The sequence below is a fragment of the Triturus cristatus genome, chromosome 4_2 (assembly GCF_964204655.1).
Source record: "Triturus cristatus chromosome 4_2, aTriCri1.1, whole genome shotgun sequence".
In the NCBI taxonomy this organism is placed as follows: Eukaryota; Metazoa; Chordata; class Amphibia; order Caudata; family Salamandridae; genus Triturus; species Triturus cristatus.
Window position 1 is genome coordinate 286,471,984 of NC_140586.1, and position 23,369 is coordinate 286,495,352.

At 45.3% G+C, this 23,369-nt stretch overlaps 1 protein-coding gene across 1 annotated transcript in view; it reads right to left on the reverse strand.

The window, feature by feature from the left end:
• The window catches only part of TMCO1 (transmembrane and coiled-coil domains 1), a 121,610-nt gene that overhangs the window by 13,948 nt on the left and 84,293 nt on the right, over positions 1-23,369 (reverse strand). Inside the window, exon 6 of the mRNA XM_085601539.1 lies at positions 9,634-9,778. Within this exon, the coding sequence (XP_085457665.1) occupies positions 9,634-9,778 (145 nt within the window). The remainder of the gene's footprint in view (positions 1-9,633; positions 9,779-23,369) is intronic.

Consider the following 23,369-nt stretch of genomic DNA (forward strand, 5'->3'; position numbering starts at 1 on the left):
CTTGGGTTCTCCAAACCATTCGAGGATTTCACATAGACTATCAGGGAGAACCCCGGCAAGAGGCTCAGCCTCACTGGATTTCTTCAGCGCCCACGATGCTCAGTTGATCGACGAAGAGCTCTCTGCGTTGCTCGACAAAGGGGCTGTTTGTCGATCAATGCTCCATCCCCACGGTTCTCTCAGCAATATATTTTTGGTCGACAAAGCCGATGGTGGCCGGCGGCCGGTGATCAGCCTCAGGGAATTAAACGGGTGGTTGGTTTACCAGCATTTCAAGATGGAGGGTATCCATCTTCTACGGGACGTCCTTCTGCTGTCCGATTGGATGGTACGCCTCGACCTAAAGGATACCTATTTGGTGATTCCTATCCATCCTCCCCATCGTCAGTTTCTGCAGTTCTGCTGGAGGGGGAAGGTGTACAAATTCACCGCCCTTCCGTTCGGTCTGTCTTCCGCACCATTGTGTTTCACCAAGGTCCTCCATCCGGCAGTGGAAGTCCTCCGTGCTCAAGGTGTTCGCATGATTGTTTATTTGGACGATCTACTATTGATGGCGCAGTGCCCGCGGACCCTCGCTTCGCAGCTCCAGCTGGCGGTTTCTCTTTTGCAGGGCTTAGGCTTTGGGATAAACGAAAGCAAGTCCATTCGCCAGCCTTCCCAGAGGGTAACGTTTCTGGGTTTTGTGATAGATTCCGTGCAAGCAACCTTGAGCCTTCCATCGCGGAAAATGGCGAACATTCGTCACGAGTTACGCCAGACGATTTCCAAGCCTCACATCTCCTTGCGGAAATTGGCACGGCTAGTGGGCCTCCTTTAGTCGTCAATTCAGGCGATCTTTCTGGGGGCCCTACATTATCGAGCATTACAGCGACTCAAAGCATTCCATCAAAGGAAGGGGAAATCTTATGACCATATCGTTCCCCTCTCAGAGGAGTCCAAGGAAGAGATAACGTGGTGGTTATCCCACATGGAGGCCTGGAACGGTCGGGCAATCTTCGGTTCGGTTCCGGACCTGGTCATAGAGTCCGATGCCAGCACGACAGGCTGAGGCGCGAAGTGCAGGGATTTTTCCACCGGCGGTTTGTGGTCCGTAGACGAACAGAGTCTCCACATCAACTGTCTGGAACTTTTGGCAGGGTCCTTCGCAGTTCGGTGTTGGTGTTGGACCAAGGACAGAGTGCAGTCCTGTGTTCTTCTGAAAATGGACAACGTCTCTGCGGTCCGTTACGTCAATCGCTTAGGGGGCCCACGATCTCAGGCTTTAGCCAATTTAGCAAAAGATTTTAGGAATTTCTGTCTCGATCACCACATTTCGGTCACAGCAGAATATCTCCTAGACCAGACCAATCAGGTAGCGGATTGGCATTCCCAGCATCTGTTCGATTCCAGTCTTTGGAAATTGGATCCTCCGATCATTCAGTGGCTCCAGTCGTTGTGGGGTCCATTCTCAGTGGACCTCTTGGCCTCCCGGTTGGACAACCAGATTCCTCGTTATTTCAGCTGGAGGCCGGATCCGATGGCGGCAGCCACGGACGCTTTCCTTCAGACTTGGTCGGAGGAGAGCGGTTACGAGTTTCCCCCGTTTTCAATGATCACTCGATCGGCGGCCCAGATTCGCCGTCAAGGGGCGGAAGTAACCATGGTGACTCCGTGCTGGAGGTCTGAAGTCTGGTTTCCGGTTCTTCTGGAACTTTCTTGGGATTTTCCAATCCTACTCCCCCTGTATCTTCATCTGCTTCGGAGTGCGGACGGGATGCCACACCATCTGGTCACTCAGGGACGACTTCGTGTCATGGTGTGGCGCCTTTCCGGCAACGCTGGTTGGTGCCAGGCCTTTCGAGACCGGCTGTAATGCTCTTGTCTAAGGCTTGGGCAGACAGTACCACGAAATGTTACAGGTCCGCCTGGTTTCGATGGGTTCGCTGGTGTGTTCGAAGGGACTTGGATCCCGTGGTCGCGGATGTTCACTTCTTAAATTTTCTGGCCGATTTGGTGGCCGATGGCCTGGCTTATTGCTCAGTGAACGCGATTCGATCAGCAGTTTCCGCAGGTCATATTCCTTTGGATGGCAAACTGCTTAGTGAACATCCTTTGGTTTGTCGGCTTTTGCGGGGAATCAGTCTGTCCTTGCCGCCGGAACCTCTGTATTCGGTCCTTTGGAACGTTAATTTGGTGCTGAATCTCTTTCCGTCTTGGCAGCCCAATAAATATCTGTCATTGAAGGAACTATCTTCTAAATTGGCTACACTGTTGTGTTTGATCTCATGTAGGAGAGCGTCGGATGTCCGGGCTCTGGATATCTCGGCGCGCACTTTTTCGCCTGAAGGCGTAGTTTTTACTATTGGACGTTGGATCAAATCCCACACCCGAACGGTGTCCTATCTGGCGTTGTCCTATCTGGCGTTTCGGGATTCGCCGAAGTTATGTGTGGTGGATTGCCTCAAGGCTTACGAAGACCTTACCCTGGAACTTCGCCCTCCGGGCGAGCAACAACTTTTGATTGCACTCCGGAAGCCACACAAAGCTGTGTCTTTACCTACAATTGCCTGATGGGTGCGTTGGGTCATGCAAGAAGCGGGCATTGATACAAAACAGTTTGGTGCGCACTCGGCCAGGGGAGCCATGGCCTCTAAGGCGTTTGCTTTGGGAGCTCGTTTAGAGGACCGGATGCGAGCAGCAGATTGGTCCTCGGATTCGACCTTTGAGGTTTTATTTTAAACCTGTTTTGGATGTTGCTCAGTTGGTGGTAAGTAAGCTTTGAACTAGCATAACCCGAAGCCTCCGGTCCTGCCATAGAATCGGAATTTGCCTAACAGAGGTGTGGGTAAGTTCCAATTCTATTAAGAACAAGGAGGCGAGGATTATCCCACCCGGTGCACAATGGTGCGAACCCACCCGTACAGTAATAAGTAAAATATTTTGACTGATTATAACTTGCTAAGATGCTGTTTTCTCTTATACGGTCCGTTTTGTGATGTCTTCAGTTTGGAGTTTTCCACAGCAGGACCAGCGATAAATTGGCGTGATTCGCGCGAAGGAAGAGAGGAGACAAACAGGGGACTATGATGGCCGGTTACTGGAAATAGTGGAAGGACTATGGACTCATGAATCTCCCTGGTTGTAGGGAGTTGTAGTTTTTTCTTGTTCATAACTATGTTTCTTCATCTCTGGATGTTTCACTTGTAATAAAGCGAAGAGAGACTTAGCATAATCCTCGCCTCCGTGTCCTTAATAGAATTGGAACTTACCCACACCTCTGTTACGCAAATTCTGATTCCCCGCACCCCCTTAGGAGACGTTGGCCTATTGTCCTGCTAGCTCACAGTGCACCATTTGCACCCCTAACCTCAGTGTAACCAATGCATGAGCAACCTTAGAACCCAAGGAATCATGGCAACAGATCTAGAACCTTTTCGTTTTAATTCTCATGTATACCCAGAGGAAATAAGCAAGAAATACACAATCTGCAGCTTCAATATCTATTGACGCAGTGAGATTCGAGTAAAAGTCGTGTGCTGCAATTACTAATAGAATGAAACATATTACCATTATTAGCAATACAAGAACAGTGGAGAGAATAAATAAATCCACCATTATGCTAAAACAATGAATATGTGCTGGCATATACGTAGTGTGATGTAGTGTGCTCCGACCCAACACTCCCATACCTAGTTTGACCTAGGGTGGGTGATCTGCAAAAAGAAATCAGTGTTGGGTGAACCAGCTCTGCCATTACCTATGGTAAAATTTCATCAGGCTGTCCTTCTTGGTGTAGAGCGGGACATCTATCGTGGAGGTGACCGGAATCAGCCGAGCTGTAATTCCGGCATGCTACAACCTCAAAGTGTCAGCAGAGTGCTCCTCTGATTTTAACAAGGAAGTACATTAGTATGTATAATAAATAATGTCCATACAGGCATGCAGAGGTCTTTGTCAGGCTGCAATTGTTTATGTGAGCTAGATAGTGTTTTGGCCTACCGGGCAACAATAAGCCATGACAATTGTGCAGTGAACTCTATACATCGTACTGAATGTTAAAGGTGTCATGATAGTGTGCCTACGAAGCTGAAATGTAAGCAAATACTTTTTCAGAGAATCCTATCCTGCACTGACACGTACACAAATGTATGTCAAAGGCATTGTGTCGCAGAGAGGAGTTAAGAAACGTGAACACAAAGATGGCGTCATTGATAGCCAGGCAACGTGAGAGACTTCTAGACTCAGATTACTTTTCTTACATTAGATACCAAAGCAATACCTCCCCAGAGGTGGTTTTGCAAACAGATTAGACCAAAAAATCCTGCAAGACTGAACGGGCAAAATGCCCATCACGACGCACCTGACTGTCCGGACAGTAGTGTTTGGTGAACGTGAGCAATGATGCCCATGTTGTTGCCTGACAGATATGCAGAACAGGGACTCTTCAAGCGAACGTAGTAGTTGCAGCCTGGCATTAGAGTGCAAGCCATCAGGGGATGCTTTTTTGCCAACGTGTAGCAGATCTTTAAGCAGAGCACTTTCCAGCGTGAGATGGTTTGTATCTGCACAGCCCTATCTTTCTTCGTTCCGACATAACCAATGAACAGTTGATTGTCCACCTGGAAATCTCTAGTACGATCATGGTAGAACGACAATGTACTTTTTGGGTTCAGTTGCTGGGGTTTCTCCTCTTCTTTGAAAGGGGCAGGTGTAGCAAAGAAGGTAGGCAAGGTGATATTTTAGCTTACATAAAAAGGTGTCTCAAACTTCGGTAGGGAGGAAGCAAGTGATCTGCGAACCAGATTGTATGGGTAAAATGTTGTGTAGGTAGTGTGCAAAGAGTGCTTACAGTTTGTTGACCAATGGTCGATGTCATGGCCACCAGTAAAGCCGTTTTTAAGGTGAGTAGGCGGAGTGGGCAGTTGGGTAGCCGCTCGAAGGATGCACATATGAGAAATGTTAAGACCAGATTGGAGTATGAGGAATGGTCTTGGAAGGACAGGTGTTGATGTCCATAGAGAAAACGGGCCTCATAAGGTGGCTTAAATAAAAAAGGTTGGTCCGGCAACCACAAGAAAGCCCTAACGGCTGATAAGTAACCTTTAACAGTATCCAGAGCAGAGCTGGTGGGTAATGTATTGTAAAAGTAATTTACAGAGCGCAAACTCATGCCCGAGGGCATCTTGGCGCTATCAGAGGCGGGTCTGAGGCAGATCAGTATGGAAAAAAGGAGGCTTCTTGCTGAACTTAGGTGTCAGCTAGTCTTGCGAACTGTTGGGTTAGGTTCTCTGCAGGGCCAGAGAAAGAACAAACACTAAAACTTGAGATGGGGTGTAGCAAGAGGGTCGATGGTCATGGATACACACCATGCCACTAATTTGTCCCAACGGCAGGCGAGCATTGTCTTGGTGGAGGGACACCTGGCACCAGCATAACATCACATACTTCGGGAGGAAGGTTGTAAGCTGTCAACTGTTGCTGCTCAATCTCCAGGCAGGAAGGTAGAGGGTGTGCAGGTTCTGGTGCAAGACCCTCCCCTGCTGATCACAGAAGGTCCTGAAGGGGCAGCCTGATCGGCGGACCGAAGGTCATCCCCAGGAGTTCTAGATACCATACTCTCTGTGCCCAATCTGGGGCCACCAGACGGACTTGGGCTCGATTGGTCCTGATCTTCTTGAGAACTCTGAGCAGGAGTGGTATTGGAGGAAAGGTATACAAGAAGCCAAAGCTTCACTTTAGATGAAAGGCGTCACCAAACTCCAGCGCGCAGAATTGATGACATTGCGCACTCTTGGCAGTAGTGACTGTCATAATCCGCTAGGCATCGGCAGCGGAGTTTGTTTGCTCTGGCATGGAGAGCCCGCTAGATGCTGAACTACCAGGGAAATGCTCAGACGTTTCAGCCCTGTCCAGAGATGCACAGCCTCTTGACAAAGGGTCCATGATTCTACCTGTTTGTTGCAGTCCAACATGGCGGTGTTGTTGTCCTTGAACACCTGCACCAGCCTTCTCCTCATTGAAATGAGAAAGGCTTTCAATGCCAATCAGATTGCCCGGAGCTCCAACAAGTTGATGTGGAGCCCGGACATTGCCGGAGACCAGAGGCCTCTGATTGCCAACTCTTATGTGGCCACCCCAGTCCAGAAGTAGCGCATCAGCCACCACAGTCCGCTACAGTTGCGGAAGGGAAAGGGGTCTGCCCCTGATCCAATCACGGTTCATTTGCCACTACTGCATTTCTTTTGCAGTTCCCTCCGAGATCTGGACCAGATCAGAGTTTCCCCATATGCTGTGCACAGAGGATCTTCAAGTCCCACTGTAGAGCCTGCAAGAGTCACTAGGAGGAGGCCATGGAGCCCAACAGCCTCAGAGTGTGTCTCATTGATATTCAGGATAGAGACTGAAACATCGTAATCACTGCCTGAATATCCTGGACTAGCCGTTCATGATAGGCCCAAAACTGCACTGTGTCCAGAACAGCTCAGATAAAAGGGAGCATCTGAGAGGGAGTCAGGTTTGACTTCGGCACACTGATAGTGAACCCAGCAAATGCAGGACGTCAGCCGTAGTCTGGAGAAGGGAGACAACTGCCTGGGGCAAGCCCACTTCAACAGCCAGTCGTCGAGGTGGGGGGCGGGGCGGGACTGTAACCCGTTGTCTCTGCAGATTTGCTGCACCCACCACCATCACCTTGCTGAACACCTGGGAGGAGCTGGTAAGGCCGAAGGAAAGCAAGGCAAACTGAAAGTGCTCTTTGCCCACCGTGAACCGCAGGAAACGTGTGTCGGCAGGCAGAACAGGGATGTGGAAATATGCATCCTGCAAGTTCAACACTACCATCCAGTCAGATCCTGAGCTAAGGTGAGAGTTTTGAATTTGTCCTTCAGGAAGAAATTGAGAAAGCACAGGTATATAGGATGGAGGACTCTGTCCTTTTTTGGGTACCAGAAAGTAACGGGAATAGCAACCACAACCTACTTCTGATGCCTACACCCTCTTGATGGCCCCTTTGGTCAAAAGGGCAGACACTTTTTGAGAGCAAAGAGAGGTGGTCCTCTGTCAGCAGATTGTAAGTAGCTGTCAAGGGTGATGGGGATTCCAGGAAGTGGATGGAGCAGCCCCTCTGGACGATTTGTAAAACCCACTTGTCCGATGTTATGTACTGCCAGTGGGGCAGACGGCGGTGGATCCTGCCCCTCTACTGGATTCCCGTGCTGGTATAAGGGTAAACTAAGGGGATTTGGAGGCTGTGGGTGCCAGAGGGGTGGTGGACTGGCCAAACCTCTGTCTGGTTGCCTCACGTGGTCGGTGGAAACCACAGCCACGAAAAGACTGTGAAGCCTTTTAGCCTTGGTGGCTGGGTGTGAACGAATGCAGCTGGTAGCAGTTCCCGTAGCTTTGGAAGGGACGAAAGGCAAACTGGGGTTGACAGGGGGTCTTGGATAGGCCCAAAGACTTGGTTCTAGCTGTGGTGTCTTTAAAGCGATTCGGTGCGGAGTCTGCTTTATCACCAAAAAGGCAGGAGCCATCCAAGGGCATGTTCATAAGGGAAGCTTGGACATCCCTGAAAAGCCAGTGGTTGGCAATGAGGTGTGGCGTCTGAGTGTCACTGACAACGCAATCACCCTACCCAGCAAGTCAATCACGTCCAGCCCACATCGGATGGTGAACTTTGCTGCATCTCGCCAATCAGCAATTACAGAGCGAGTATGGCTTGGGCCTCCTACGATACCCAGGCAGCACTTGCGTGACAGAGTCCTACACCGTGTGGGTGTATCAGCCCAAAAGGCACGTGGTGTTCACTGACCGCAGTGCTAGGCTGACGGAAGGGAACATCCTCTTGCCAAAGGTATCAAGCCTTTTGGATTCCCTATTCGCTGGAGTGGTGGGGAATGCACCAGGTTTAACATAGGAGATGGAGGCTTGGACCAACAAGCTCTCCGGAGTGGGGTGCTGGGTGAGGAACCCGGGGGTCCAAAGAGCTGGCGAGGTGTTCAAACCACTGACATTCACCATTTCCTCATTCCAGTTGTCCTCTGATTTTCTGGGGTGGAGGACTTGGGGGGATGGTAACCATAAGGGTCCCCAGACACCTCCTAATAGTCTTCCTCTCCTGGCATACTAAAGGACAAAGACACTGGCTCGGACTTAGAAGGCAAGGTTCTGGCAGTGTCAGGAGATGCCCCTGCAGCTCCGTATCGGAGTCGGAAATGACTATGGGGTCAGGTGCGGGTCATCAGCAGTGCATGGAACAGCACAGTATATGGCTCCGAGCAACGCTGCGGTCTTGCAGGCGGATCTCACCGGCTCTAGGGACCTGAATGGCACAGAGGGCAAACCCCACCAGCAGAAATCCAGTACGGGGCCCTCCCGACCCCACGGGGCCTGAAGGCGCTCCAGAGTTGTCAGATCACCCAAATATGAGGTGCATGGCCTCATTGAACTCGGAGATGGACGAGGGAGGCTATGGGAAGGTCTAGAGGTGCAGAGCAAACCCAGGAACAGACTCCACGGTGGGGTGTGGTCTAAAGTGCCAATGTTACCACATCTCATCCAATGACTTGAACTGGCGCGAGGAAGTCGGAAAACATAGATTTTTTTGACTTCTTGTGTTTGTGGGACTTGCCTGACAACTGAGTGAGATGTGGAATGCCGAGAGCAGCTCCGCGATTGATCCTAGGACTTTCCACGTGACCGGGATCTTGAACGTCATGGGGTCATCCTGCGAGTTGCTTCATGGAGCGTTCCCTCAACGCCTTCGTGTTCATGGCGTGGCAGTCCTCACAGGTCCTGTAGTCGCGGTCTCATTCCAAGCGCCACAAACAAACCAAATATGGGTTTTATAAGAAACATCTGCCTGTGACAGGTACCACATGGCTTGACACCAGTGGTTTTCTCAGGGGACATCCCTACCACAACAGGAGAAGTAATTTCTCAAAAATATCCTTTACAATAGAAAGAAGACACCAGATATAAGCGTGCAGGGGTGGTAGCTATATAGGCACCGCACACAAATCCGAACTATGCCACCAACCAGCACGCAGGATTAGTACTAGAAAATATCTGGATCCAGTGTGAAGCCTGGGGAATATTCTAAAATAAGGAACCTGTGGCTATTAATCTATCAGATAAAGAAAGTAATTAATAATACAAATGGAAAAGCAAAATATAGGGGCAATACAAATGGAGGTGAGATTAAAAAATAAAGCTCCAATCTGGTAAGAGAGGAGAATGCAGTGGTTGTTTAGGGAGCAGGGAAACAGACATTGGAGGCAATATTTACCGAGAGAATTCTGAATACAATTGACTGCAAGAGAACCATCTTCATACAGGTAGAGAATACAGTTCATTATTGTGACAGAAATAGTCACTGAAAGGGCCTTTCAAGGTTTCATATTTTCTGTGAAGGATATGGCACAGCATAGGCACTAGTATTTTTATTTTCAGATACGTGGCTGTTACATAACAGGAACAATCTGTTTTGTAAAGAGGTGTTAAAAACAAATGCAGAATTACAGTGAGAGATGCAACCTTCATGTAATGACATTAGTTGAGACCCAATTCAGGCCATGCAGAGGGAGACAGCACAACCAGGAAACTGGCACATGCTCAACACTCAGTCTATGTCGCCACAATGGAGTAGCGGGGACTTACCTGCCGAATGGACATGGTGCAGAGGATGTAGAGGAAGATGAAGGAACAGTCAGTGTAGTCCTCTCCCAAAAGGTTCCTGTGCGACAGTCCCTGGATGTAGGAGAGTGGAACAAAGGGAAGCTTGGCTACTACCCGTCCGTCAAATCTGGAAACAAGTAGAAGAGCAGCACATTAGCCAACTGGATTCAATGGTTATTTTCTCCTGTGAAAACAAGGGATAAGGAGTATTTCAGGGTTAGAGTAGGAGTGAAGACGGGATTGGGCTACCAGAAAAATGTATTCGAGGTTGGAGGTCACTAGAAAAAGTTACACAACAGAGACAGGTGTTTTTAGAATTTTAAGAGCCATATGCCAGAGTTCCTTTATGCATAGAGGCTGTAAACTGGCATATTGGGACCTGGAAAATAAAATTCTTACAAGTGCACAACAGAACAGACAGCTGAGATTTACAATCCAAGGAAGAGCGCACTTTGGAGCCTGATGTATGGACAGGGAGAGCTGTATCCAGTTGTGCAGGATATTGTAGTCTCGCCGTTTGTATGCTAGCAGCACTTTCGTAACACGTTCAACTATCCATCTGGGCACCCTCCAGTGCAGAATAGGAAGAGCCACTGCTAGTTTGTGTATGTTGCTTGCTGGTGGTGTTAGGTGTAGTCAATAGACGGTATGTTCAGTCTTTCATTTTACAATAAAGTAAATATAGGAGGGTGTGCTGAAGGACTTTCATTTTTTCCTTAATTGAGGAAGCTGGAACTGTGCTCGGTCTACACACAAAGAACAATTGATGTACAGAATGCTGAACAATGTCAAACATTCACCACCAGTTAAAGATCTGGGCCTAAATTAATCGTTGTTTTGCTCACCACATGACCCCAGTTAGGACCCAGCCATATGCAAATCAGTCTTGACCCTGCTCCCCATGGGAACAGTCCAGCCTGAAATGCCAGGCCAGGTCCTGGCTGGATCAGAAACCAGCATCCTGGAACCAGTTTCGGGGTATCACCCCCCTCATCAGCCAGGCTAGTTTGAATCCTGTGGCATAGTGAGCTGGAAAGCAAATTATACTGGCCAACTGCAGAATATTGATACGATAAGGGGAAAGCATCTGTTAGGAGTAGAAAATTACTGCCTCTCCAAGTGATAACCAATTAGGGAAAAGCTAAGTTTTGCCTATTCAATTGTAATTATTTTTCTCTCTACTGAAAACTATAAAATTCATTATTGCCAAGTCAAAAATGTATCCGTAGTCTTTCGAAGTCACAAACACATTCCTCTTCTACATATGACAGTAAAGGTATTGTTCCAATCTCAGACTGTACCCAAAGTCTTTTTAAGTGGTTACACAAAATACAGTATCTATCCTCTCAAGGTAGTATTTATGCCTAGAGAGAGAGATGTTTTTTAGTTTTTCTCAAGTCTACAATTTACAGCCAGGAACAAATGCAAGGACACTTGATTTTCATGTTTCACAGGAGACTGACACAGTGGACAATCTACAATATGAACACAGTATGAGGACCTACAGACCGCGTGCAGAGGGGGAAGTTAAAAAAAAAAGTACTAAAACAAACGAATGTCAAGTCCTCTACATATATATTTTTAAATGTGCTGTTTGATTGAAACTGGCTGACTTTGGTGGTCAAAGAACTGACGAGCATCAGTCTATCTATACATATAAATACACAGCTCTTCCTTGACTAATATGTAATAGTATGTGGAAAAGGCAATCGCACTGGGCATCCAGGAATTAACCACAACACACGAATGGAAAACAGAAAGGTAGATGGAAAGGAGTCTCGCCGAGAAATAAGGCAAAGAAAGACAACTGTAAGATCCCTTGGACGGATTACTTCAATGGAGCCCACAACTGCCCAATGCCAAGGCAACAGCCAAGCTCCAAAGAGCACACACATTGATACAACCGGCCTCATCCTGGGCATGCCACTCAACGGGCTCACACCACAGGTCAAGAGTAGGTTTCATGCAGAAGCCCCTTCTTAGAGCTCCAAAACGATGCTGCAATACCAGTCAAGCAGACTACTACGGTCACACCTTGCCAAAATAGACTTTATAACCATCCATGAGGTACAAACATTTTGAGTGCGGGACGATGCGTGTGGAGCACTACTCCCTTCGAAAAACACTTCCACTTACCTTGGAGCAGACTTCTAGAGATTCAGGAAAACCAATATCCAATTGCTCGGAGAGGCTTTTCTAGCACACTACTACTTCAAGTCCTATTTGGATGATCTAATCATCTTGGGGTGTAGCAATCCGACTTTCGATTTATCACGAGACAGAAAAAGCCCCGATCAACATTCAAACTTTCATTTTTAGATTTCGCCTACAGACTGCTTCAGCTGACTGTTTGCGAAATACCTATTGAAGACATTACAAATACTTAGCGTGCTTTGGGTCAGCACATTGCATAACATTGGTTTGCTTCATTGTCCATCTCATTTGCTCCCTCCTGCTATTTCATGTGCTTTAATACAGCAAGGTAAACAACTGTGCAAACATGGAAAATACTGTAATGTAATCTGCTGAGTTTATGCATGATTAGTTTGGCTTCAAGCAGGGGAAAAACTCGTTACCGCTACCAACACCGGAGAAGAAGCAAACATACAGAACAAATGTCTGCAAGTCGTACAGTTGCAAAAAGGGCAACTATGCTTCTACGCCAGGCACCACTTTCAGGACCGAGCACTCCGGACCTCCACCTTACGGAGAGAGGCCATTTCTAGAATCCTTGGGAACAGAAGAGGCCCACATTGTGAACTCTTTCTGGTATTCTCCTTCAGGAGTAGTAGCACCCCATATCTCCCTGCTCAATTGCTACACGTTGCTTACCACAGACGGATCGATTTATAGGAGAGGGGTGTGGTGACCAACTCCAGATGCATCCTTTCTATTCCCTCACGTATATTAATTGTAAACGACAAATATGTTTACAAGCACTGCCAAGGGTGTTCCAACAGTTTTCACACTTTGAAGACCAACATAGTGGTGTTGGAGGCACTTCCTTATTGCAAATGGGCCATGTGTAACACTCCTATCCAATCAGCGTCCTGCAAAGAAGCAGGAATAAGTTGTCCTGCAATGTTGACACATCAGAAGCCAGGCAGGTATGTTTCTTGTTCACCAATATGTCCTTGGTAGCCAGGTTCATAAAATTATTGGAGAGGCTAGGGTTAAATGATTCAATTTTATTACATTCTCTGCTCTTTGCCTCTGCCCACCCTGCTACTTTCCCTAGAAGTTCCTGGATAAGAAGTACTACCCCTTCTGTTGTCACTCACACACGGTTGGTCGGTCTTCAGAAATTTAGGGTCTTGCATTAGATCTCTCTGATGCTGCCCAGCACCTGAACATCTTGCTGGTAGATTATTCAAGCACTGGGCTGCAATAGCCTGTCTTGTACCGGACTGAATACGCAGTGAATAGAAGCACTTATTGGGGCTGGAAATAGAGTTGGTGGGCAGAGAGCCATGAGTGTGCCTCTATTCAATCAGTAAGCAGGCAGCAAACAGTAACTCAGTCGGGGCTTCCCCAGTCCCTAGGACGGAGAAGCCTTGAAGAAAGTGTGACTACAGGTGTCCACCCCTCTCCTTTCTGGATTCATGATGCCTAATTAAGGCTTGTTAATGAAATCAAAGAGGACATTGTTCCATGTTGGCGGTGAAAAAAGTGCACACCTGCTCAACAAAGGGAAGAGTGAAAAGACAGAGGAGAAAAAGAGAGTGTAAAAGGAGGGGGGGGGAGAAGGGGGGGGGGAGAGAGGAGAGGACAAGAGAGGTAGGGGTGAAGGTGAAAAGAGGCAGAGAGAACTATCCCCAGTATCAAGGATCCAATCCCGAAGGGGAGGACTCGGTATGGCCCTCACACACCCCGAAGGATGTCTTACTTCATCATTGGGCTTGTTATTGCTCCTCGTCGGGCCGGCGCTGCAATGACCTACGGTCCCCCGAAGGGTCTCTTTGTCGGGGGTCTTTTAAAGAGAAAAGCCGATAGGTGAGTGCGAGTGTGTGGGGTAAAAAATGGTGGTGGGTCCAAGAGGTAGGTGGTTACGTGCGTGCAAAGTGTGTGGATAAAATACCTAGGGGTATCCTAAAAGACGATATTTTAATGTAGCGGGACCCCTGGCAAAATTAAAAAGACCGGTAGGTCGGGGAGTCACCAAAAAGCGCAAGGTGCTAGTGTGACTCAAAGAGGTCCACATGTTTCACGCCCAAGAAGCCTGGGAAGGTCAGTGGCGTTTCTTCAGGACCAAGTTGAGTGAAAGGGTGTGCACGATACAGACGGGAGTTCCAGAGATTAAAAGGGTAACCCGCGTCAATGGAAGGTAGTGTAAGGTACAGAGCGGCGAGGTACAGTGACCAAGATCGCAGTGTGAGTCAAGAAATGATCTCAACGAGGCGTACCGAACGGAAGTATACCATAATAAGTGTTACTGTCGGCTTCATAGGTATTGCCGTGGCTGCCTGCGCCCTATTTGGGTTGCGTCGGGGGCCGGCTAAATCAGCACCTACCCACTGCCAGCGGCAGCCTGTGTGAAGTGAAGTTTTAATTAAGGCTTGTAACATTTATCCAAGTAACAGACCGATTAGGTGCTGTATATTTCTTTGTTATTTATCTAATAGAGTTTGACCAGCATGCAGTGAACTTTAAGATTAAAGGAGTGATATTAGGGAGTAGACTTCTTTGGTTCAGAAGAAAAGCCTTTGAGTAGGGCCTTTGAGTAACTGTTTTAGATGTACACAACACATATCCGCCAACTGGTCTCATGTAATGGCTCATTGTACCAATATAAGGGAATTTTGGGACGATATTTTTGTGTTCTGCCAGATTTATTTTAAAATTACGCTCCCTTTTAATGAAAAACTGATACTATATGGTTTTGATCCAGATCTTAAAATATCCGCCCAATTGACTAAACAACTGTATATAGCAACGGCAGTTGCAAGATCTTTACTACTGCAAAACTGGCGGTCAAAACAGATTCCAAGTAAATTAGAGTGGATGCAGAAAATGAGGAGAGTAAGAAAGAGTGAACAAATTTATGCTCTGCGGGTGGGAGGAGGGAGAAAATTTGATAAAATTTGGGGTTCTTTTTTTGATTCGGACTGATGGTTATTTAGTGAATGATGCTTAACTTTATTATTTGAGAATCCTTTATGCTGAAGCTGTCTTTTATGGTGTTTGATCCTGTGTATGTTTGACCAGCAGTCTTTATTGTCACTAAAGTACTTCAATAAAAAAAAAATTAAAAAAAAAAAAAAAGAGTAGGGCTTGAAACTAGTTGACCAAAGAAACTTGGGGACATCATCCCATAGAGTTTGTTTTCCCCTTGTTTTTAATCATACAGGACAGAGGTACAAATAAATAAAACAAATTCCTACTAGCCAGGTATTTTTAACTTTTCAAAAACAACCCCCCAATCCTATTATCTTCTCATCAGGATTTGTACTCGTAGGTCGTAGCACGCTCCATTCCGCAGCAGAAATGGGAAGAACCCAATGATGAAAAATGCCACCAAGGGGTAACCATGGTGAGTGAGGTTCATTTAAAGAAATTTCTGGGCAAGGACGCATCCATGTCTATTTTCTCGCATTACCCAGAATTTTTCCGTGCATTCCCCATTTTCCCCAAAGAGTGCACTGGCTGTTAGATGCACACAATTGCGAGAGGTGGCATGTAATGTCTACTGAAGCACCCATATCTACTAAGGTCCGCCTCAGTTTTGCGTGATTCACTTAATCAAATGTGCTATTCAAAAATACAAATCAGAGATGGATATGCCCCTTGGAGTTCCAAGGTATATTTATTTCTTATTATGTGCAAGTTGATGCTCCGTTTTAATGTGCCACTTTCCTTTCTAAAACCATACTGGGAGTCTGTCAAGATACACTTTTCCTGACCCCAGGTTTCCAATCTGCTTAGTATTACCCTCCTCATTATTTCTACAGAGGAATCTAGTAAGCAGATTGGGCGATAACATCTGGCGTCACCCCTATCCCCCCTTTTTAAAATAGGTACGATAATACGATCACTCCAAGTCTTTGGAAGGTGGTAATTTGCTGCTGCATTACAGACCTGGGTTAGAAACGGCAACCATAGTGGTATGCTAGATTTGAATCCACCAACTGGACCCCATATGTAACTGGGGTACTTTCATTTAGGCTACGATAGCCTCTTTGCTTTCATTTGGCTTCAGAGGTACAAACATTGATGCATCAGGCTGATCTATGCCTGGAAGGATAGCAACATTCTCTGGATTGAAAATCCCTCCACAATGGGAGACTAAGGCTTCTGAAGCAACTGAGATCTGTCAATGGCATATTGTTATACTTGAAAATGGGGAATTAACAGTTTTCCAAAACAAGTGACAATACCAGTATGCACTGCATGTTCTACATTTTCCCAAGGCTGTTCCTGGAGTTCCCTTTTCCTCCCGGATAACTCTAACTTATAATTCCCTCTTAACTAGTTAATTTTCCCCCAATCTCTTGGGGTTTCCTGCAGTGCGTTCCGAAGGGTCTGCTTTGCTCTAGACCAGACAGTATCAAACGCCGCTTAGGCTTTCTACTTCTTCCTGAATCCCTTAAGTTTCAATGTATTTACCATTGCTGATACAATGTTAATAAATGCCTCTAACAGTTTTTTGTAGTTAATCCCACCATTCAGTGCAAGTAATGATGGCTTCCCTGTTCCTTTTCACTAGTGTTTCTATTAATTTCTCCTCAGCTGTGCATTTCCATTTTAGACCAATACCATTTCTGCCCATGGTTTCGATAGATCGTTCTAAACCTGCACCCTTTATTATATTACATATAATATTAATTGTACGCTTAACAATAGGGTCTGGATCGACTGCAAGTGCGTGAAATCAACAACATAAGAAGCACCGACAAATGAAATAAATAAAGTCCAGCTGTTGAGTAACAACTCTGAAGCAATAAAGGTTTGATGCAAAGGCCTAAAAAGTATCAAGCTATACCCGGAGAATGCCTCGTGAGGAAGATTGGACATATTGAACATCATAAGATTGCCATCTCAACTCCCTGGCTTGGAAAAACTGACAAAGGACATAGAGTACATGGCCTTTCAGGTACAGGGGGGATACACATACCGAGATTGACAGACAACTGTCTATGCTGTGAATTAATCGGACCTACAATCCGTCTGACAGATAACCTACAATACTTAACCCCCCAACGCAGCAGTGTCAAAACTTGATTGGTGTGGGGGTGGGGGGAGGGGGGAGAGGGGGGGCGGATTCAACGGTACATGACTAGAGTGAAAAAAATCGTAGCATTGTACGTTAAATGATACTGATTTCATGGTAAAGTTTTGCTGCCAAAATGACTGCAAGCTATGACAAAAGCACATGCCTAAAGCAATACGTTGTAATGCTGGACCCACGTGTATGACATATAAAAGACAATAAAATATGCTTTTTTTAAAAAAAAAAAAAAACTTGATTGGTATTGAGGAATGATTTAGGGGCACAGGAAGACGTTTTTAAAGTATGCACAGCTCCAAATATGTAAGAACAAAAATTGGTTTAAAACAGTTATGGTAAAAAAAAAAAAAAAAAAAAAAAAAAAAACTCAGCCTAGACGCGGCCCACTCAAAGTAGGAGGAAGGGTATACATGTCAAAGCAAATGGAGGCAGAAACACCTCGACTTCCAAATTGGAAACGGTTGGCGGAGTTTTTAAACCAATTCTCCTAATTCCAGTAAAACACACGCAGTATGGTTAAAGACTCAGGAGATTAAAATCTGCTTTTGGAATGTGAGGGGAATCTCAGATCATGAGTACAAACTAAGAAAGTTGGATGAACTAAGTATGAAAGACATTTGTCAGCAGGAAAGCTGGTGTATGGATCCCGGCCCTTTCCCTGATATTGAGTCTGCAGCAGCCACCCTCTCATCCCATTGTGGTGAACGCCCAAGAAGTGGGGTTTCAAATCAAGTAAAAAGTGACCTAGCAGCCAATGCCTCGAGAATTTGGGCCAGAAACGGAGATGCGATCATTGTAAAAATCCAGCCGGTGAAAAGGCAAACCAACAGAGTGACCCAAACATTACTTATTGGAAATATCTATTTCCATCCATCAACAATACAGAGGCACGAGTCCACAGGAATTTTGGTTGATGTTTAAAATACCTAAAGTCAGAATACCAAAAGGAACATGTATTGCTTGGAGGGGACTTTAATTCAAACCTACTTTGGAACAGTAACCATGAGGAGTGGGAAGATGGGGAGAATGCATAATGATGCGTTCTGCAAGTGATTCCTCCCCCACCCTCCAATGGTCAGAAACAGGAGAAATTTGGTGAACAATTGGTCAACTCCCTAGAGGTATTAGGAACGCGTGGACTGAATGGTAAATACCCATAGGCCAGAAGCATATACACACATTTCTCCTTAAAGATTAGCTAACTTGGACTATCTATGGTGATCAATATAGCATTTCCACAAAATAAATCATTTTTAGGTAATTCCAAAAATCTCCATTGACCATGCTGCAATCTCATGTAGGATCGCCACGTTTGTGAAAAGGTACCACAAAATAATGCTCACTGGCCAACAAGAAGATATTGCCCTGATAAAACGAATACATTGAAGGAAGGAACAGACTCAAATAAAATGAAACCTGGGTCTATTAATATGGCTAAAGAATATAAGCAGGAAAATGAAGTTATAAGAAGTTGGATAAAGTTGGCAGTATTACTACAAAATAATTTTGCAGAGGACCCCAGAGAAGGATTAGACTGGATTATCAGAGATCAGAGCACTCCGCAGGACAGAAAGCAAGGAGACTAAGAAAATAACTAAACAAAGCCCTTTGCTGACTCCAGAACAAAAATTCAGATGTAAAGAGTATGAAAGAAAAAGTAAAAATCCTGAGGCAAGCATAAAGGAAACTGAAAAGGGTTGATAAACGTAATGTTAAGGAACCGAATTGGGCTAAACTTCACGCAGCACTTAAGCAAAAGGAGTCAAGGACATTTTGGGGCTAAATAAAGGAGCTTGGTCAAACCAAAAATCCTAGGGGCTGTAACGTCTCCCTGTAGCAACGGCCCATCCATATAGAGCAGCTTTACCTCACATAATTGGGGTCGATTCAGTCAGCACCAGTAAGTGGGAAGTCTATTAAGTATGGGGAACTGTCGGCTGAACACTAGACAATCTGTTGAGGCTAGCACTGAACAATAAAATGAGACCCAAATATCCTGCTGTGCAAACGAGAAGGACCCATTAGCAGGATTGATGGCAGTGAGTAAAATACAGACGCCCACCAGTCACAATGTTTGACCGTGCGAAATACAGGTGGGAAAGGAACGGAGGAAAATGAGGAGTAGCAGGCGCGTCAGGCCCAAATGGCCTACCTGTGGCCTTTTTAAAATTGGATTTAAACCTTTTTTAAATCCCTTTTCTCGAAATGCCACTCCTCGGGTATAGTGGCGAATAGCTGGAAGGGGTCGATTTTTATCTCCTATACATGAGAAGGGAAGTAGATCGCTGCCCACAAATTACACAATGATAGTGTTGCTGGATGCAGAAGAAAAGTGCTATAACAAGATTACTGAATGATGATTTGGAAACCTGGGCTAAAGAGAAACAATTGATCCCATGGTTTCAGACTGGGTTTCAGACTGGTTTTCAGAGGCACTGCAACATTGAGGATAATCTTCTGACCCTGACCTGCCTAATTGAAGATGCTTGTGCCCCAGAGCTCGACCTCTTAATGCTGCTTTTATTGATTTTACCAATACTTTTGGTAACATTCCAAGAGGCCATCTTGGAGCAACGTTAAGTAATTGGGGAATCCCACTGCACCTTTGGAAGGCCATTAAGTCACTGTACAGTAACACGTGGGTAAAAATTCAACCAACTGGGCGGCCTCTGAAAAAAATCTATACAAAGGATTAAAACAAGGCTGTATCCTTGAATTCTACTTTTTAATTTATACATGGCAAATATGAAAAGTAATTTAGTCGCCACCAAGATCTGTCCACTTTGCCTGGCTAAGAGGAAAGTACAAATCTTAAAATATGCATATGATATGGTTGTACTAGACTGCATTCAAATTGTACTTCAGAGGTCACTCAATGTGTGTACGCTACTGTGTAGAAAATTACATCATTATTAATATAACGAAGACAAACCATAATCTATAGTAGAAATCTGATACATATAGAAAAGGTTTGAAATACCTTGGCGTGACGTTTGATCAAAGAGGTGGCAGGAATGCTCAGTTAGAATCTATGAAAACAAATGTGAAAGCACTTGATGTGCAAGATGGGCCAACTGAAGAGGAATCTCGTATGCCAAAAAAACAGTTAAAAAAAAAAATAATAATTTATATAGCGCGAACTAGAACTGAGACATCGGGTATCAGAGCACTTTACATGAGCACCAGTTTCATTACAGAAGGACACATTCATTTTTGTTAGGCACTGGGAGATTAAGTGATTTGCCCAGAATCACAGGATGTTTGAGCGTCGTTGCCAAGACTCGAACCAGGTGCCCCAGCTTCGAGTTGACCACTCAAGCCGTAAGGCTACATACTCTCCCCAATGCCCTTCCGATTGTAGTTTCAATCAAGCACATGCCAACAATCTCTTATGGCGCAACAATGTTTAAGGACCAGCTCCATGAATGGTTAGACAAACAAATCTGTTATCGTAGCTTATTCGCCCTCCCAGATTGCACCTGCCAAGATCAAATTGGATTGGAATTTAAACTAATAAAGCAGGACTTGACCCCAAGGGCAAAATTTGTCTTGTACGGTCAAAAATTGAAAACTGCGCCAAACGGTTTGATGAACAACTCCTCTGGGAGAAATTCCAGATGCCTGGCTCGTTGTGGGGCTTGTTTTTGGCAACCTCTATTGAGGCTCTGAGTGCGGAGGACCTAATATGCACCAATTTACCGTATAAAATGACATCAAAACTATTAATGAAATCTGAAAAGATCATCTCAGCTGAGCAGAATCTCCGTGATCTAAGAGTCAAATCTCAGTTGGGCAGTTGATCTTTACACCCCGGGAGTGCTCCCATAGTATTTGATCCTGCCTCTTTCCAACTAATCAAAACACTTGCTTATAAGATTGCGTTTCTGCCTTATTCCACTAAGGTGCTGCTGGTTTTTACCAAAAGAAGGGTGAATACTACACAATGCACATGGTGTGACCAAGCGGAGGATTCTCTAATACATGTGATCTGTATATGTGAAGCCTTAAAACCCCTGAGGTGTGTATGGATTCGTCCAATGTATTGGACCTTAAATATGAGGACTAGTAGGGCAGTATTTTTAAATGGTTTAAAAAGCTGAATCAAGCCAGTTAGGGCATGAAAGAAGCAATCTGCAATCCATAAGGTTCATTAGTAATCTCAAAAGGAATACGAGAATCTGCACATAAAATAGAGTATTAATTGCATGGAGAGCTTTTTGGCCCCTGTGGGATAGCTGTGATGGATCAATAGTAATAACAAGATGAACCATGGGGCGTGGTGAGGATAGTGGTTTCGCACGTTGGAACAATGGAGCGCGAAGCACTTTTTCGCAGGGAGCACTTTGATCCTTGGTGATTCATGATGGATAAATACGGATAATGATATAGGTGGCGTAATGATAATCCGCCACGATGACTCAGTAAGAAGGACTGACAGTGGACGTGGTTATTGGCAAAGGAAATTATATTATTAATTCTTCTTACTATATAGTTTTATCATATAGTGATCTCACCTTGGGAAAGAGATATTAGGGGGTGGGGAATGGGTCACTACGATGGGATGAACAGAGAATGCAATGAAATGTAGGCTCTAGGTGAGATGGGTTTATTAATGCACCTATCGTCATGGTTAGAGCTGTTTGATATAACCCTTTTAGATCACTTAACTCAGAACTGCCCCACACCTGACAAGAATACACGTGTAGTGACCTAATCTTGTGGCTGTTGCACTCACTTGTCTTACTTCTAACTGCCATTCCTCTAGTCTCTATGCCAGCATGGATATAAAACATGCAATGAAATAATATCTTCTAAAAATGGATTAAAGCCTTTCAAAAGTGGCTGCTTCACCGATCCAACAAAACATGAAATGCACTCATTTTTGGGGAAAGGACTTTTTCTTGAGACTTTCACTCAGAGTGAGAGAATGCCAGACAAGAAAGGAGGAAGCCGAAGATAGAAAAACTTGGGAAATGGGTGCAAGCACTGATGAGAAAGAACACTTGTGGTTGAGCTAAAAAGACATGAATTGTAGGGTGATGGAAGAGGAATGAGGTGGAATCAAGACTAGGAAGCCTCGGAATTTGGAAAACCCTGCATTCAGCAGCGCTGGTGACAGGCTCTTACGAAAATCTATGGGTATGAATATGGAGAGCAGCAAATAGCTTTACCCATGGCACCCCCCTTACAAGAAAAAAACGAACATCTCCTACAAGTGTGTAATTTCAGAAGGTACATATGGTCATATCTTCCATCTGAATGCGCGCAATATCATAGGAACAAACGGGTGAGGCAAAAACTAATCTAAAAAACACCAGTACTGTAAAGAATCCCTCTCAAATATTGCCTTTTTCTAGGCTTCGATCCTCTTCTTATCCTCCTTCCACTTATACCAAATCCATTCTGAACTCTCAGGTACATATGTTTTTTTTTAACACTAAGGAAAACCTTTTTATGCTACACCTAACCCATATGTAGGAGTGTAGATCAACGTTCTTCTCAGAGATCCTACTTTAGGCCTGGGGTAAAGTTTAGAGCATTCCAAAGCATGGGGGGTCTGAACAGATAATCTGCCATCAATATATATTTACAGAACATGGGTATACAGTTCAGGGATAAAAGCTTAGAGCGATGCTGACAATGTTGTGTACTAGTTTAAAAATCTATTGGAAGTCTAGCAGAACCACCTTACACTTTTTTAAGTAGATTGCACCAGTGTGGTCTGCTTTGACTCTGGCCACGGCGCACACTATTAGAGCATGCAGATCAAGTGCTACGTGGAGAGGGATTTGCTTTCTTTGAGCTGAAAAACTGCTTTAACCTCTGTAATGACTTGCCATTGCATGTAGAAGTCACCACATTTCAGCACAGAGCTTTTAATTCTCGGAGTCAACTTGCTGTGCTGCTTAATCTTAATTAGCACAAGCACAGTAAAGTAACAGGCCTGTACATGCATAACAAACAATACTCATACCTGCCATGGTGCAGCATGAGATCTCTAGACGGGAGAGAATCTCTCATCTGACATGGCACAGCCCTGATCTCTGGAGTGTGTGAGCTACACAAAACTGAAATGATGGAGCTAGCGATCGGTGGAGCATATGGGCTACTCACGTCTAATAGACTGCTACTGACTATTTCTCTATTGACGAGGATTTCACACCTGTCCTGGGCCAGTCAGATCATTGGACGGGTCAGCATCACATGGTTACCTGGAACAGTCCAGATTTCTGGATTGGTGCACACGTAACCAGTGATCTGATGTATCTGGATTGAGCAAGCTACATCTACATCAAATAAGTCTGCTATAGCTTTCTCGAGAGGTTTAGCACTTCACATCCAACAACGATTAACCTGAGATGTTTGAAAAACTGGTGCGAGAGGGTGCAGATATACACCTTGTGGTTGGCAGACTAGTCCTTTCTCTATTCATTTGGTGGTTGGGAGATTGTTAGCACAGCCCACCCTCCAAAGCGCAGGCGGGTACCTTGGC